The 16,649-nt window shown below is 43.3% G+C and overlaps 1 protein-coding gene across 1 annotated transcript in view; it reads right to left on the bottom strand.

Moving 5' to 3' along the window:
- LOC109298785 (cytosolic phospholipase A2 epsilon-like) overlaps positions 1-13,093 on the bottom strand; it is a 70,080-nt gene extending 56,987 nt beyond the window's left edge. The window contains exons 1-3 of the mRNA XM_019519063.1: positions 12,990-13,093; positions 12,492-12,578; positions 1,879-1,951 (exon numbers count right to left, since the gene is read on the bottom strand). Coding sequence (XP_019374608.1) covers positions 1,879-1,951; positions 12,492-12,578; positions 12,990-13,064 — 235 coding nt within the window. The 5' untranslated portion in view covers positions 13,065-13,093. The remainder of the gene's footprint in view (positions 1-1,878; positions 1,952-12,491; positions 12,579-12,989) is intronic.
- Positions 13,094-16,649: the final 3,556 nt, after the last annotated feature.

A 16,649-nucleotide genomic window follows, 5' to 3' on the forward strand; every position in this document is an offset into this window, starting at 1 on the left:
GCGACACCTGCATCCATTGCCTTTGTGACCTGATCATAAAAGACAATCAGGTTGGTCTGACATGACCTGCCCCTAATGAAACCATGCTGGTTGCGCTTGAGCATCATCCCTGCTGCTGGCCCATCACAGATGTGCTCCTTGAGGATCTTCTCAAAGAGTTTCCCAAGGATAGAGGTAAGACTGACGGGCCTATAGTTGCCCGGGTCCTCTTCCTTCCCTTTTTTGAAGATAGGGACCACGTTAGCTATCTTCCAATCATCTGGCACCTGGCCCGAGCACCACGAGCACTCGTAAAGCCGTGCCAGGGGCCCTGCAATAACCCCTGCTAGCTCCCTCAACACCCTGGGGTGGAGAGCATCTGGACCCACTGACTTGAACATGTCCAGCCCCTCCAGAAGCTCTCTAACCCGGTTCTCCCCAACCTGAGGTCTGGAGGCGTTTCCCTCAAGTCCATCTGGCTTGAAATAGCAACAGAAAGCTAATCTTTCATAGGGCGCCAAGCTACACATAAATGTTTAGTTTGACAATGGGTATGAATGAATTCTATAAATAATCAAGGTAAATACTAGAGCAGTGGTTTTCAACCTTCTTTCATTTGTAGGCCCCTAAAAAATTTCAGATGGAGGTGTGGATCCTTTTGGAAATTTTGTACGGAGGTGTGGCCCCCTTTGCATTGTAAATGTGGGTATTCACTTTTGATTGATCATAGTCATCTTTTACAGACCCTTTAGACATAGTTTGTGGACCCCCCCAGGGGCCCACAGACCACAGGTTTAAAAACACTATACTAGAGGCTATGCCTCACTATGGGCTATTATCTGCATAGGAGGCTAAAAGCAGTAAGATCCTGTGATTCTGTACAGCCTCTCAGGACACTAAGTCCACTTGCATTGAGGTATGAAGGCAAGTATAATTTATACACACTTTGACCAGCCAAAGAGGTGTAAAGGGGCATTAGAGTAACCAAGAATTTAGGCTCTTTGAAGTATTTCAGTTTACTTATATTGAAGGGTAAGATAGCAACATCTGAGACGATGACAGATATACTGTGGTAGAAGATCCTCTGGCAACAATTCCCAGTGTTTGGGTTAGATTGCAAACTCTTTGGGTAAGGTTTTTCTCTTTGTTCTGTGTTTATACAATGCCTAGTACTGTGTGGACATAGCTCATGACTGCCACAACTAGGCACTATCACAATATAAATCACAATATCAATATTGACAATAATAGTAATTTGATTATCTGATCATAGTTTGACAATAGTCTGAACATGTATTGAAGTCCAGATAGTCTTCACTATGCCATACCAAAAAGGACAAAGGAATGTCTGAACTTATTGCCCGTTGAGCTTGTGAGCTTAAAGCATACCCATTTATGCACACAATATTAAACAAAGGAGTGCTGTGGTTTATATGATGTCTGGATGCTTTTTACCACCCTACTTGAATTTACTGTCTGTTAGCTGGGAGTAGCTTTTGATGTGCATTCACAGTGAAGCTTAAACTTACACTTTTGGAGCTATAGTGAGATGCCTTGAATATTCTGCTGCTGTGCTCTTTCCATGTGCCATGCATCTTTCTTGTATTATATTTCTACCATATTTGGACAACTGTATAGTTATTTGTACATATGGGACTTGGACCATAAATATATCTTCTGAAAAGAAACCAGATGCTTTGGATAGCCTTATGAAAAGAATAACTCATTTTACAGCACACACACAGTCAAATTCATTGCTAAGATCAAGTCAGTGGAATGACAGTTATGAAGTTAATTCATTCCTGACATTTTTTACCTGTAAAGCAAATTGTCCTTGTTGTTCAGTCATGCTAACTAATTTTAAAGCTATGAGGAGCCACTAACAGTGCAAGTACTCACAGATATCTTTCTGAGGAACATTCTTCATTCTCATGATCCTTACAGAAAGCAAGTAGCAAGGGGATGCTTCCTTCTGTCAAAAAATGACAAACAAAACCATGTGAATATTAACAACATTGAATAAAGTCATTTAATTTATAACAAAACATGAAAAGGTTTATAACTCCTGCTCAGGGAGACTCTTTAAAATAACCATACAACAAAAATATGACTATCAGTGAAGGCTCCAGAACTCCATTCCATAGGTGGTTCTTTTCTCATTTCTTCATTAAAGAAAAAATCACTCCTGTCTCCTAGTGAACTTTTCAATAGCCTGTGGAAGAAAATACAGAGCAAAAGAGAATAAGTGAAGAAAAAAAAAGAAAAACTGATGAACCACTTAAGTCATCCTACACCATTTTCACACAGTGATCTCAGACAAATTTTGGATTGAAGTGATTCCTCACATCTAAAATGATATAATATGATACAGTTATTCACTAAAATGTTATGTTTTGGCTTTGTACAATTGTTAAACAATACTGTGGTTGGTGTTCTGCATCCAGATTCAAGGTCTATTTAGAAGTGTCTCTTTTTTCATGCAGTTTTTTGATGAACAGAGGGAATAACTGAAAAAGAGTTTTCTCCTGTCTTTTTTTAAAAAGGTAGAATGTATGATTGAGGTGGATTTGGGGACAGGCCAGCGGTGTCAGCAGCAGGGTGACAAGTGGTGGCTGCCCATAGGGGGGTGCACTGCCACGCTCAGGGGATGCACATGCACCCGCGTACACCCCCCGACGCATGTCATCCCTGCTAGAAGGAAAACTCTAATTTCAAACCAAGAATGTCAGATCTGACCAGCCAGTTTGTAAAAGCTGTGCCAATCACACACAGTAAGAGACAGAGTCTTGAGAGAGAATATCAATGCAAAACTAGGGCATTACTCAGAAGTGACATGTAGGAGAACTGTCCCAGCCTGATCTTCATGTGGCTGGGAGGCAGCTGCCCAGCAGCACGGACAGCTCTCCCTGCCCCACGGAGATCAGGTCCCAATCGCCATGTGACTGGGAGGCAGCTGTCCCAGCAGCCAGGACAGCTGTTCCTGCTCCATGGAGATCAGGATGGGTTTGTCCTCTACTCCCTCCCCTTGTGGGTCAGCATGATCTCCCCCTGGCTGGGATGGAACTGCCTACCAGCTTGGACAGTTCCACCCACCCTCTGGAGCTCAGGGCTAAGATCTCATGCTCCCTGTTAGCTGGGTCTGGCACGGGGGGAGCCTGGGGCTCCCCCTGGCTGTTGAAGGGGGACAGAGCAGGGCAGGAGCATAAGTCAGACAGGGCACATCTACATGAGACACATGCCATGGTAGGCTAATAACAGTGCACAGTAGCAAACTGGTCAAAAACCATGCTAAAAAGTTACTGTGGAGTGTTATTAGGCTACTGTGCAGTAAACATCACAAAATAACCCGTTCACCAGTGCTACTGAAGTAGCTAGTAGTTAGTACTTCATTAAGCAAGTACTAAACTACTTACACAGTAACTACTGCTCCTTAATGAACATGTAGATGTGCCCAGAGTGAATACCTTGTATCCAAAAAGAGACGTTTTTCATTATCCAGTAAAATTATAAATGAGTTCATAAACAGGAACACCAAAATCCAGCAAGCCAACATAGATTAAAGAAGTGCTCAGTTCATTTATGCAACACATTTTTCTCTTTTGTCCTGTTCAGAACAAATATTCACTGATATAGTTCAAGCATTATGACCAGGAGAACAGATATTGCTGGAAGGCTTCTGGATACAGTGTATGAGAAGGAAATTGAACAGTGTGCAAAAAATATTACTTGTTTAATAAATTTGAAGCATTGGTCTGGTGTTTAATTAAATTCAAGTTGACATCTTAATGCAGCTTAATACAAATATAAGTAAAAAATAAGAAATACTGTATTTACTTGAATACAAGGTGAGGTTTCTTCCCCCAATCAATATGGTGAAAAAAAGCCCTTCTTCTTATATCTGCATACAGGGAAATCTCACTACATAAACTGTGTATCATTAAGCTGCTGCCAAAAGCAGCATGTACTCAGTAATGGAACCTAACTATGAAGTTGATTAAATGCAGCCAACATCGAGTATGACTATAAAACACAAAGCCCATATTGGGCACCCATCACAAAAACAGGCTAGTGCAGCCCATCTGAATACGACAGGATAGTACTCATTGTGCAAAGCCCCATTTGGCACTGGTTCTTTTTCAAGTCAAGGTGTGCCATGATATTGATTCAATTTCAACTTTGTTTTCACTCCCATAGCTGAGCTGTGCCTTTCTTTCCCATTTCCAATGATTCCTCTCTCTTCACCAGCCTTAAATGTCTGGCAAACATCACCAAATGGGGGCTCCAAACAGTTCATCCAGAATCCCTCTGCCAACCCTCTCTCAGCCTGTCACAAATGATTAGTGTGGCCTCACACTCCATGAAGCAGAACCAGACCAGGTTGTCCTGCACCTCATCTGCATATCAATTTTAGACGATCTGAGGATTCATGACAAGAACACCCAGTTCCAGTCATGAGTGGAGGGCTAATTAGCACATGGATCCTTTGTGGGGGGTGGGGGAGGGGCATCTGGAGTACACTTACATACTGACCAGTGCTAAACTATGGGATCACCATGGATTGAAATGCTGTTGACTGCTGGGGCCCAGCCCAGTGAACTGTATAGTAAACCATGCACCTTTGGACTTCAGGCTAAGATCATGTATAGTTTGTACTTCTAGAGACTGTGACGATTTCAAGAATAGATGGCAACATGGTCCTTCCTTTTGGTCTGGTGACAGTGATGATGACCAGGCAGCAGGGGTCACAGTGCTTTTGGAGGGAGACAGAGTGTGGCCCCTGCAGCACAGAGAAATCATTGCAGGCAGGTTGCTACAAGTCACCCTGGAAATAGAAGAAGGGACTTTTGAGCTTCTGAATGTACATGCACCAGCAAATAGGACATCAGTACATGCTTTCCTCAATAACATGGTGGTAGTGGCTGGCCAGTGATGATCGTGAGTGACATGAACTGAATCCTTGAGGTGGGTGACAAAATAAGCAAAGGGCAAATGAAAGGACTGGACAGATCCTCCAAGCTGCTGCAGCATCTCATCTGTGAACACAGCCTGGTGGATGCAAGCAAAGAGGCCACAGGGCTAGGGGGCAATTTCACCCAAGTAAACCCCCTGGGGCAGTCCAGATCACACATAGAGTTCACCTTCCTCCCAAAAGGGTAGAAGGTAGCCAAGGCCAAATCCACACCAGTCTGCTTCTTGGACCACTGCCTCCTAACAGTTTAAGTAGGAATGGGGGAGCAGCCGAAGAGAGTCAAGGGCACATGGAAAGTGAATGTGACTCTGCTAGAAGATGAGAAGATACAGTGGGGGTTCAGGCAGCACTATGCAGGATGGAAAATCCTCAGATTCAGATACCGGAACCACACAGAATGGTGGACTAACATCAAAGAGAGAATGAGGGATCTTCTGGAAAGCCAGAAGGAGATGAACCTGGTTCCAGAGAAGGCAACAAGAATACCTCAACCACAAACTACAGAGCCTGCACAAGCAGACAGCTTAGGGTTGGGACGTGAGGGAGGCTATGAGGGAGGTGAAATCCAAGATGGTGGCCTGGTACAGGGAACAGGCGAGGAAGAAGATCTTCCTGGCCCGGGCCTCCTGGGTGGAGGATGGGGAGGAGTGTTCTACTTATTTTAGCAAGATAAAGGAAACCATAAAAAAAGCAATGACCAGCCTGGTAGATGGAGACCAAGTGGAGCACTGGTCAAATGAGGGGATGCTGGAGGTGGCGACAGCTTTTTACTGGAAGCTCTATACAGCATGAGTGGAGGATCCTGGGGCAATGCAGGATTTTCTGCAGAGGCTCATGAGGGTCCTTGGGGAGGATGAGGGACAGAGGCTAGAAGAGGAGTGGATGCTGGAGCAGATCAACATGATGCTCTGCAGCTTCCAAAATAGTAAGACTGTTGATTGTGAATACAGTAACAGCTCGGCCAGGCCTAGACATAAAATCTTTATGACCAAATTAAAATAACAGTGCATTTTGCACAAAAATAAAAGTGGCAGCTGGGATCATACAAAATAGAGCAACCCCAATTGGATTTATTCTCTGTGCAAAATTATGTCAAATCAAGAAAATGGTCAACAGAGAACTGACATACTCATCACATGTGTGTCTCAGAAGCCAGTAAAGGCAAGGAAGCTACATATGCATTTCAATTGACCTAGCAGCTAAAGAAAATAAAAGGCTAAATATGCATCTCAAGAGAAATTTGTAAAAGATACAGAAAAGATGCTGTGTACCTGACAAACACTTCTCCCAACAAACATCCTAACGTATAGGGTGTTAAAATGTCTGAACCATTCAACGTATGTCTGTAGTTTGAAAAACAAATCATCACCTGTACAAGTTACTGTAAATGTGCCCCATTGATAAACTAACACCCCAAGATGGGTTTTGAAATGCTAAATGCTAAATGAGTAGTCAGTAGAATCGAGCATCAGGCAGGGCTGCCCACTCTCCCCGGTCCTGCTTATTTGTGTAATGGAACGACTAGCACAACTAGACTCAGACAGGACCCCCGGATCAGGGGAATGGAAATCTGTGGGAGGAATGGGGAGGAGACAAAAGTCCTGGCATATATGGATGACCTGAACATCATATGCAGGGACAAAGGGTCAGTGGAAAGAGCACTACAGCGCTACCCTAGTGACTCTGGCATACCACCGCAAGATACAGGAGGTGGTAAGGGCAAGAGACACTACATCGCCTGTAGACTTACTACCTGGTGACAACTGCTAGACTGTGTGGGAGTGAATCTTCCACAAGGATCTGCAAAAGGAGCACAAAGACCTGAAATGGCAGGCAGCCCACCGGGCATTCTCTGTGCGGGCATGGAGAAACAGTGAAGGGCAGAGAGGTCCATCAAACTGTCTGAGACAGACCTGCCACTGGCAGGCAGAAATGATTGACCACCTCTTTTGGGACTGCCATAGAGGTGCGGAAGAAAGTCTGTGCACTGTTCCTGGTGCATCCCTCACCTCCTGGTGACAGGTTTTAGAAATCTGACCAGGGAAGCGGTTCCTATGGGCACCTGACCAGACACCAAGGGACCCTGACAGCTCGCTTTGACCAGTTCATATCCTGCTTCAGATATGCTCTGTGGAAAGCTAGGAACCTGCTCATAAACAGACTCTCAGACCCCACAGTTGAGGACTGTATTAAAATGGGACTAAGTGAAAAGTACTGGTACTACAGGAAGACAGAAGGGGACAATTGGAAAGAAATGGCAGACTTCATCTGGTGGAGAGGGGTCTGGCATAGACTTTTTCAGGAGTAGTCCCTCTGAGGAGGGCAGTGGGTATGGGTACAGGTATAGAGATGGGTGTGCAGGCATGGTATGAACAGTGTAATTCTGCATATAGTCTAGTACTGTCACCAAAAAGTTAGATGTTAGAGTCACTCCAGCAAAGACCACAAACAAAATAGCATCTCCTGAAACCAGACACCCTAAACCTTAACACAGTTAATATAATTAGGTTCTTTGTGCTCCCATGTATCTTTCCCACTGGAGGTAAATATTTTCTTTAAATCAAGCCTTAGACAAACAACCCAAAGCAAAAAATAAGGAAGGAAAAAAAAGAAAAAAAAAGGAAGGATTTTTTTTTTTTTTTGCAATAAATATGATTTAGCTTCAAGCCAGAAAGAAACTGCCACCTACAACACCCTTTCAGTAATTGTGTTTCTGGCACTTCCAAATGTAATTAGCATATATACAAACATGTAAAAATATCTACATAAGACTCCTGGGCTAAGTACAGATAATCAAAAAATCCAAGGCAGAATCAATTCAATCTAGGCAGCTTCCTCTGAGCTGTATAGATTGAAATGGTAAATTCAATTCAGTTTTCAATTGGGAAAGGCATGGGAGGCCTGCACTGACCCAGGCCAGTAGGTAGGGGGTGCTACAGCATGCCTCCCAGCTTGTTGGCCTTTGCCAGCCCAGCCAAATGTTTGCAATTGGCTATGCAGTACATGTTCCCAAAACCCTGCTGTCCCCTCACAGAGGGTTAAGGAGCCCCCTGTGCTGACCCAGCCTGTGGGAGTCTCCCCCTCAGGTGGTTTCCCAGCTTGGGAAGCCCCCCATCCTGAACCCCAGAGCTGCTTGGCTTAGCTGCTGTGACTCTCAGGGATAGTCTGGGGCAGCCTTAGGGAGTGGAGGGAAATTCTTCCTCTCCCTGAAGCTAGTTTTGCCTCAGACTCACAACAGCTGAGGCAAACCTGGCTGCAGAGGAGAAGGAGAATTTCCCTCTACTCCCTGAGGCTGCCTAAAACTCACAGGGGATAAGGTAAGCAAGCAGCTCTGAGTTTTGGGAGGGGAAGAATTCCCTTCAGCTCCCTGGGACTGCCCTGGGCTGGGGCACCCTGGGCTGGGGTGGGGGGAAGCCCTCAAGGTAGGGGCTCCCCAGTACCCCCATACTGGGTTGCATGGGCAGGCACCTGGCTGGGAGTACTCCTTCTCACTCTCTCCCTCTTGTGGCAGCAGTGGAAGCATTCAGCAGCTGCGAAGGGGGAGGGCTACTGAGGGTTAAACCCCCCGCACCACAGGGGCTCTTCCTCCCCCACATGTTGTGTAGACCCTGGCTAGGAGGGTCTGGGGGTCTGTTCCCCCAACCCTATGAGTGAGGAATGCAAGTAGGAAGTAGGTTAAGGAAAAGTGGGTTGAGGCAGTCCCTGCTCCACTGGAGTAGACAGCATAGCCCAGGGCTGCAAAGCATCCTGGGATGCTGGAGGACTGTGAGTTAACTTGAATGAGGAAGGGATCTGGAACAGAAGTTCCATGAACAGGTTTGACCTAAATCAGTTAAGTCTGATACTACATCCAGCTAAGTTTATCTTAAACTGGTTTTGGCCATTTTGAAAGAGGTTTATGTGCACTGAACTTCAGTTCTGTTACAGTTTCTGATCACTTAAACCAATTTATGTAAAACTTCTACCCCTAGCCCTAGGCTAAGTACAAACAGTCAAAAAGCCTGAGGCTGAATCAATTCAATCTTCACAGTTTAATCTAAGCTGTGTAGATTGAACCAATAAGCAAATGAACATATTTTATTCTAGAAATGCAGTCATATATAGTGCAGTGGCCTAGACCAGAAGCTGGGGGGTGCTAGAGTACACCTCCCTGTTTGGCTGGAGCAGACCGTTTGGGCCAAGGCTAGCCTACCCACTTTGCAAGGTGGGTGTTTGCAAGGGAGGTGCAAAGTAGGCCCATGCGAGTAGACAGCTATTCGATCTGGCTTTGGATCTGGCTGCTTCAGATGCCAGTGATCTGATCTGGAGCTCCAGACCAGGTTTCTGCTTCAATCTGGCGGAAGTGGCTCCGAAGCTTCGGAGCTGCCTCAGATATCCAGCCCTAGGGTATAATGGGGAATCAATGAAACATCTATAACTTTGGTTTTTTTGTCTGATTTGGATGAAACTTGCAGGGATAGTAGTATCTGCTGAGAGCATGAAACCTGTCAAGTTTCGAGAAGATCAGTGCAAGGGTTTGGGGGGAACTGCACCTCAAGCTGCAGACAAGCATAACTCGTGACATGGCTGCCACTGTCAATGCTACGGTGCAGCAGGGTGAAAGCTGCAGGGATGGTAGCCACTGCTGCAGCCATGAAGCCTGCCAGCTGTCGAGGAGATAGGTGCAGGGGGGTTCTGGGGCCCTGCACCTCTAGCTGCTAACAGGCAAAACTTGTGACATGGGTGCTTGTGCAACTGACTGTCTCTGTCTCTGTCTTGGGGTGGGGGAACACTACTGCAGGCCTGGCTGCTAAGCTAGTGTGTTACCAGTTACCAATCAATCTTGATTCACTCAGGGACCAGCTCAATACACAGTAGCTAAGTAACGTAGCCAGTTAATTAGCAACAATTAACACTTACAAAACCATAGACTAAGGAGAGGAAATAATCAATACAGACAATCAACTACCCCAAGACAGAGACAGTCAGTTGCACAAGCTCCCATGTCATGAATTTTGCTTGTCTGCAGCTTGAGGTGCAGTTCCCCCCAAACCCCTGTACCTATCTCCTTGAAACTTAACAGGCTTTGTGGCCTCACCAGGGCCTACCATCCGTGCAGTTTTCACCCCCCTGTGGTGTAACACATAGATGTGACATAAGTTTTGCTTTTAAGAATTTGGAGTGCAGTTCCCCCCAAACTCCTATACTGATCTTCTTGAAACTTGATAGGCTTCATGCTCTCCACAGAGGCTACCACTTCTGCATGTTTTATCCAAATCAGACAAAAAACAATGAAGTTATAGATATTTCATTGATTCCCCATTATAGTCTATGGCCATATCGCTGAATCAGCTCCGAATCTTTTCTGAAGAGATTCGGAAACTCCGAATCAATTCACAAAGCCTAAAACTTCCAGTGATTTGATTCAGATTCATAGATTCAGCCTCCGAATCATCCAAATCATCTCCAAATCCGAATTATGATCCAAAGCTTTGCACACCCCTAGTGCAAAGCATCTTAGGATGCTTGGGGACTATGAGTTAACTTGAATTGGGAAGAAATCTGGACAGAAGTTAAAGGAACTGAATTAATTTAAAGCAGTTAAGTCTGATACTACATCCATCCATCCAGGTTTATCTTAAACTGGTTTCAGCCATTTTGAAAGTGGTTTATGTGCACTAAACTTCTGTTGTGTTATAAATTTGAATCATTTTCTGATCGTGTGTACTGGTTTAAGTATAATTTTGGTCCCTAGTCCTAAAGGAAGGCATAAAAGGATGTCACTGGTTGCCTGTGTCCATTTAACAGTACAAATGAATTGTCATATTACTTTATAATACTTTCTGTGCCAGGAAGAAAATTAATCTTTGTCTTTAAGACAGGTGAGACAACTGCTCTAAGTGGTAACAATTATTATATATTTAATGCAACATCCTCTATGCAGATCTTTCCTAAAAACTAATTCAGGCAATGAAGGGCGACCCTACAAAAGCAAAAAGACTGAGAAAAAACTTGGGAAATAGAGTAACCATTCGCTCTTCTATACTGTGTGCGCACTTACATGAGTTTTGCTTTTTTTCCTTTTTTTTTTCATCTTAATATGGGCCTTGCCTCAGGGCTTGTGATTTGACATTAATACACTGCAGTTTCACAAAACTACTCAGATAAGGATTAGCCTTATTTTTCAGATGGGCAGGTAAGGCACAAATGGCTTATTCAAGTTCACTCAGGAAAGCTGAGGCAAAGAAAGCATTAGGAGCCAGATCTCCTGGCTCACATACCTATGTCTTAATCAAATTACTAATCTTCCTGCAGTGTTTGCTATGAAAAGGTAAACTTGTTTAGCTTAATTTTGTACCCATATGGACACTGAGACATCACTGTTTCAATTAAAACACTAAATGTTGCCAACTTACACAATTTCATGTGGAGGCTCCTAGTCTTTCATGTTTTTTTTTAGTCCCATATGACGGAAGGGTTATTGGATTATGCAACAATCTCAGCTTTATTGGTTAAAAAGTGAACTACTTGTTCTAACCAGTTGGAGAAAAGTGTGAACATGAACATGAAAGCAAATGGATCAAAACCAAAAGGAAACTCGTAAACATATTACTTTTAATGATGCTGTTACTTAAAAGCTTGCAGTTTAGTCATTTTGGGCATTACCAAGGTTGTTGCACTAAGAACTTACAACAGAAAGATATAGTTAAAAGCAGTGAGAAGTCTTCTTTGCTTTATGGCTTAAGTACAAACAGTTTAACTGCATCTATTATAAATTTTAAGCTATACAGTAGAAGCATAATTGCAGCCTATAGCCATGTCCAGATAGAACGATATGTTTATATCATTTTGGATAACCTATGACATTTTACACCAGTGAATTTGTCAGGAACTTGGAAAAGAGACCAGATTTTGAACTTTCTTAGAAACCATACTCCCCAGAGTAATATCTTACTCCAGATGCCATTAACCAACCTGAGTTAGCATTTAATTTAAAGCCACCCAATTTTGTTCTGAGGCACTTGTACATAAAGCACTGCAAGCAGCAAGCTGTCTGATAATAGCAGAAATATTACCATTGATATGACTGATATACAAACATTATCTATCTATCTATCTATCTATCTATGTAGGGGTGGATCCAGGGGGCGTGCAGTGGTGCAGACACACCCCCTTTCAGTCAGATCACACAGAATCAAACAAGCCAGGGACTTTCTTATGTCCCTGATCACATAAGAATGTACTGCTCTCTTCCCCTCTGTGCTCAATGGCATGCTTCCCCCACAATTTAACAGTAAATAGCACACTATAGGGAGCCCACTTGAATGAATCCCTCTTAAAAGAATGAATTGCATACAATATTGCATATAACAAGCAAATATAAACAAAAAATGGGATTCAAATGATAAATTTAAGGAAATTTCACCTATGAACCTTAAATCGCTAGTATTGCTAAACAGGTAAATCTCTGACAGATAGCAAATTCATTCTAAAATTCCTGGTACCCTTTCCCTCAAAAACCACAAATTACTTCACTTTCAATATGTTGTCTGTTATAACATACCCTACAGTGAGCACCATATTCTGGCACATATGGGCTTATCCATTTAATTTCTCCATTTTGAAATGGCTTTGCTTTTCCATTTAATTCCTAAGGAAAAAGAAAAGAAAAAAGAAGTGATAATATTTTTTCTTGGCTTCTTAACTGCAATGCCATCATGTTTTGATTCCAAAATGTGGAATTTTTGATTATTAACAGTCAATCTGCTAACCACAGGAATGCACGACACTAGAGCAGCTTGCTCTCCCTCTATGCTTGTATTGACACATCTGTGGAAAAATGCTATGAAGTTTGCAACCATTTGTAAGAGACATAGTAGGGTGTTGACCTAATCCTCACTCCTGGAGATGGCAGAGGAACAACCAAACTGTTTGCTTATAGACACAGTCCCAAGAGATAAGAAAGGCAGAATGCAAAAAAGCACACACCTCTCTTGAGAAGATGTGAACCATAATCTCAAAGTAGGTAAATCTTGTTTGATTTTTTTTCTCTTTTCCTTACCTGATGGAAGCCATTATGTGATGCCATTGAAGTCTTTGCTGCATTCAGATCAGGACCTGAAAATGGCACTTGCATACAACAGTGTACTGCTGGTCAATGCCTCCTGAAACACCTTTGTAGATTTCAATGCAGAAGTAGTTGGGCAGGTTTTTTATCATGTTGACGCAGAGCTCCACCCCACAGTGATTTTTGAAACAGAGAGAATCACCACCTGCATGCCATGTACTCAGAATAAGTCTGTTGCAAGGTGGGAATATTTGTTTGCAGCTGCAGTGACCAACAGGACACATAGAGGCAGCATACCCTTCTCAGTCACAGATTTCCAACAAGCATAATACATGCCAATAATTCCATATTTCCATGTATATGCCTGCCAAGCAACCCATAAACATTAGAAACTTCTGCATACAGCATGTCTGCAAAGGAGCTAGCACATGAACTACACTCTACACAGCAGAGAGGGGAGAGGAATATATCAAGGATAACAAGACACACCTCCGCTTTCAAAAAATACAGTGAAATTTTTCATGTGCAGATAACATCTCATTTTTTAAATCTCTTATTTGAGATTGCGACCGTTAATAAAGATGAATGGGGACAGATGTTTATAATAAGACAACCATAGCCCAGCATTGTAAATTCCTTCTTATATGCTTTTACCATGAAGAAGCCTGCAAATACTTCTGTCTCCTCTCACATTTCCTCCTTCCAAATTTCCATTTTCTCCTACTTTTCTCTTGCCCAGCAGCTGCTTTTCCTACTCCTTCCATGAAAAATCGCTCAGATATGGGAAAAAGGAACCACATAGAACCTAACTTTGAGAAGGAGAGTTGAAGGGATATTGAAGAGAAGGGGAACTAGAGAGGAAGTCACACTGCTGGGATGCAGCTTCAAGAGGAACTTTGTGAAGAGGCAGCTGAGAAGGGGAAGAACCTCATCACCAGGAAACAAGGCCTCTAGTCATAGACACACGTCCCAATTACTATGGGGTAATTTGCCTAAGATTTTATCATGTAATGTATTTATTCCATAATAAACAGTAGCCACATGACCAGCTCTCAAACTATGGACATAGGTGCTATTAGAAAGCCTCACCCCTAGGTGGCAGAGAAGCCAGTTTGTACTGAATTAATCTCTTGTAAGTTCACACCCTCAGAGAAGACATATCCTCAGGGGAAGTCTTGGGGGACCTTGGAGAGGACTAGAGTCACCAACTGTCCATAAATGTACAGATACCCCTTAAATAACCAGACTACAAATGCATGTTCCTAAATTCTGTAAGAAAACTGTACTGTCCATAAATCACAAAGTAAAAATGGCACTAAAAAAGCTGCTGAAACTCTGTTGTTGGAAAACAAGCCAAAGCACTGCAGCTCCACCTGGTATCGGAGCAGGTGTGCAGCACTTCAGGGTTTTGTGGGTGCTGTGTATGGCTTCTGGTGTGGGTACTACTTCCTGTCTGCCTGTAACACTGTTGGGTAACAGGCAAGCAGACAGTGCTCTTTTTTTGGTGGGGAGGATCTATGCTGGGACAGAGGAGTGGGGCTGGTGGGAGTAATATGGTGTGGGGTACAGTTGGCGGCACCACGGTGTGAGGGTGAGTAGGGAGTCCCTGGGATGGGTGCAGCATAGAACAAAAAACATTACTGCAGACAGGTTGAGTTAACAACTGAATATTTTTTTCTATCAATAGTCTTCCACTACTTTTACAATAGTTTGAACCCAGCCCTTGTCCAAGGCCTCCATGTACATTATGTAAAACATATGTCAGTAAAAAAAGTTTGGTTGTCAGTAAAAGCTTTGCAGATTGTCAGTAAAAGTATTTTCCTCGAGTTGGCAACTCTGGAGAGGATGCAAACTGAGGGAAGAGATTTAGTGGAGAGAAAAATGAAGGAGAACACAGAACTGGAATGATATTTGGAGTAGTGGGGATCTACAAAGGCATTTAAATCTGAAGTTGGTTCAAATTTTCCAGAAGGAACGTTTTCTCCATTGAAAAATGAGATTTTATCAAAATCAAATGACATTGTAGAAATGAATTTATACCAGCAACATTTAATCAAGAATGGAATGAAAAGTTATTCATTTATGTATACATTGCTTCCCTTGGAACATATTTTGACATTCCATGTTTAAATAGCTTTTTGTTTGTAAATTGTTTTTAAATGATAAAAAAATCAAAATCAGAATTAAACGTTTTGATGTTATAAAAAAAAGTTTCAGTTAACCAAAAACATTTTTTTTTTCAGAATTTAAGTTCAGGAAAATGTGATTTTGGGGTTTTGTTTTTTTTTTCCTGATTTGGAATGAATTTTTTTTAAATGTCTGAATATTCAATGACAGGCAAGGCTTTTCTCTGTTGGTATGTTCTATTGGACCAACTGTATAGTTGAGAAAGATGCTAGACAGTCTTTCAGACACAAAATAGCACCCTTCGTCAGCCAGAGCCAGAGCCAGAGCCAGAGCCAGAGCCAGAGCCAGAGCCAGAGTTGAGTAATGGCACTTGGCACCTGAAAGCTTATCTAACAACTGTCCCAAATATGCATGTGGTCCAATAAAAGATATCACCAAAAAACTTTGCCTCCCATATCACCAAAGGGAGGGGCTATCACCGAAAAGGAGTATACCTCCACCACTTGGGTCTGTAGGGGGACTGTTAGGAAAGCTAAGGCAGATATGGAACTAGGGCTAGCATCAAGGATCAAGGATAACAAAAAGTCCTTTTTTAAATACACAGGGAGCATGAAGAAGGCACTGGGTAATGTGGGTCCCCTGCAGGATATGCTTAGCAATCCGGTGGTTGCACCAGAGGAGAAAGCAGACCTCTTTAACAACTTCTTTGCCTCCATTTTCTTGTGCAGGGACTGAGACTCCCCTACCGAGATTCAGGACAGACTCAGGAGAAACTCTGCCAGGTCTAGAGTCAGGGAGGACCAAGTTAGGGAACTTCAGGAGGGGCTGGACATGTTCAAATCAGCAGGTCCAGAGGCTCTCCACCCCAGAGTGTTGAGGGAATTGGCAGGGGTTATCACAGGGCCCCTGGCCCGGCTTTATGAGCATTCATGGTGCTCTGGCCAGGTGCCGGATGACTGGAAGAAAGCCAATGTGATCCCCATCTTTAAAAAAGGGGAAAAGGGAGGACCTGGGCAACTATAGGCCCATTAGTCTTACTTCAATCCTGGGGAAGCTCTTTGAGAAGATTATCAAGGAGCACATCTGTGATGGGCCAGCATCAGGGATGATGCTTAAGGGCAACCAATATGGTTTCATTAGGGGCAGGTCCTGTCAGACCAACCTGATTGCCTTCTATGGTCAGGTCACAAAATCATTGGATGCAGGTGTTGCAGTGGATGTAGTCTTTCTGGACTTCAGGAAGGCCTTTGACACTGTCTCCCACCCCATTCTCATTAAAAAGCTAAGTGACTGTGGCATTGATGCCTACACAGTCAGATGGATTGCAAATTGGCTGAGGAGTTGTACCCAGAGAGTGGTGGTGGTGGGTCATATTCGACCTGGAGGGAAGTGGGCAGTGGAGTCCCCCAGGGCTCAGCTCTTGGGCCTGCACTGTTTAATTTCTTTATTAGCGACTTGGATGATGGGGTGAAAAGCAACCTGTTTAAATTCGCAGACAACGTCAAGATTTGGTTGAGGTAGGAATGC

Source organism: Gavialis gangeticus, unplaced genomic scaffold, assembly GCF_001723915.1.
Source record: "Gavialis gangeticus isolate Ggan-Ray unplaced genomic scaffold, GavGan_comp1, whole genome shotgun sequence".
Taxonomy (NCBI): domain Eukaryota; kingdom Metazoa; phylum Chordata; order Crocodylia; family Gavialidae; genus Gavialis; species Gavialis gangeticus.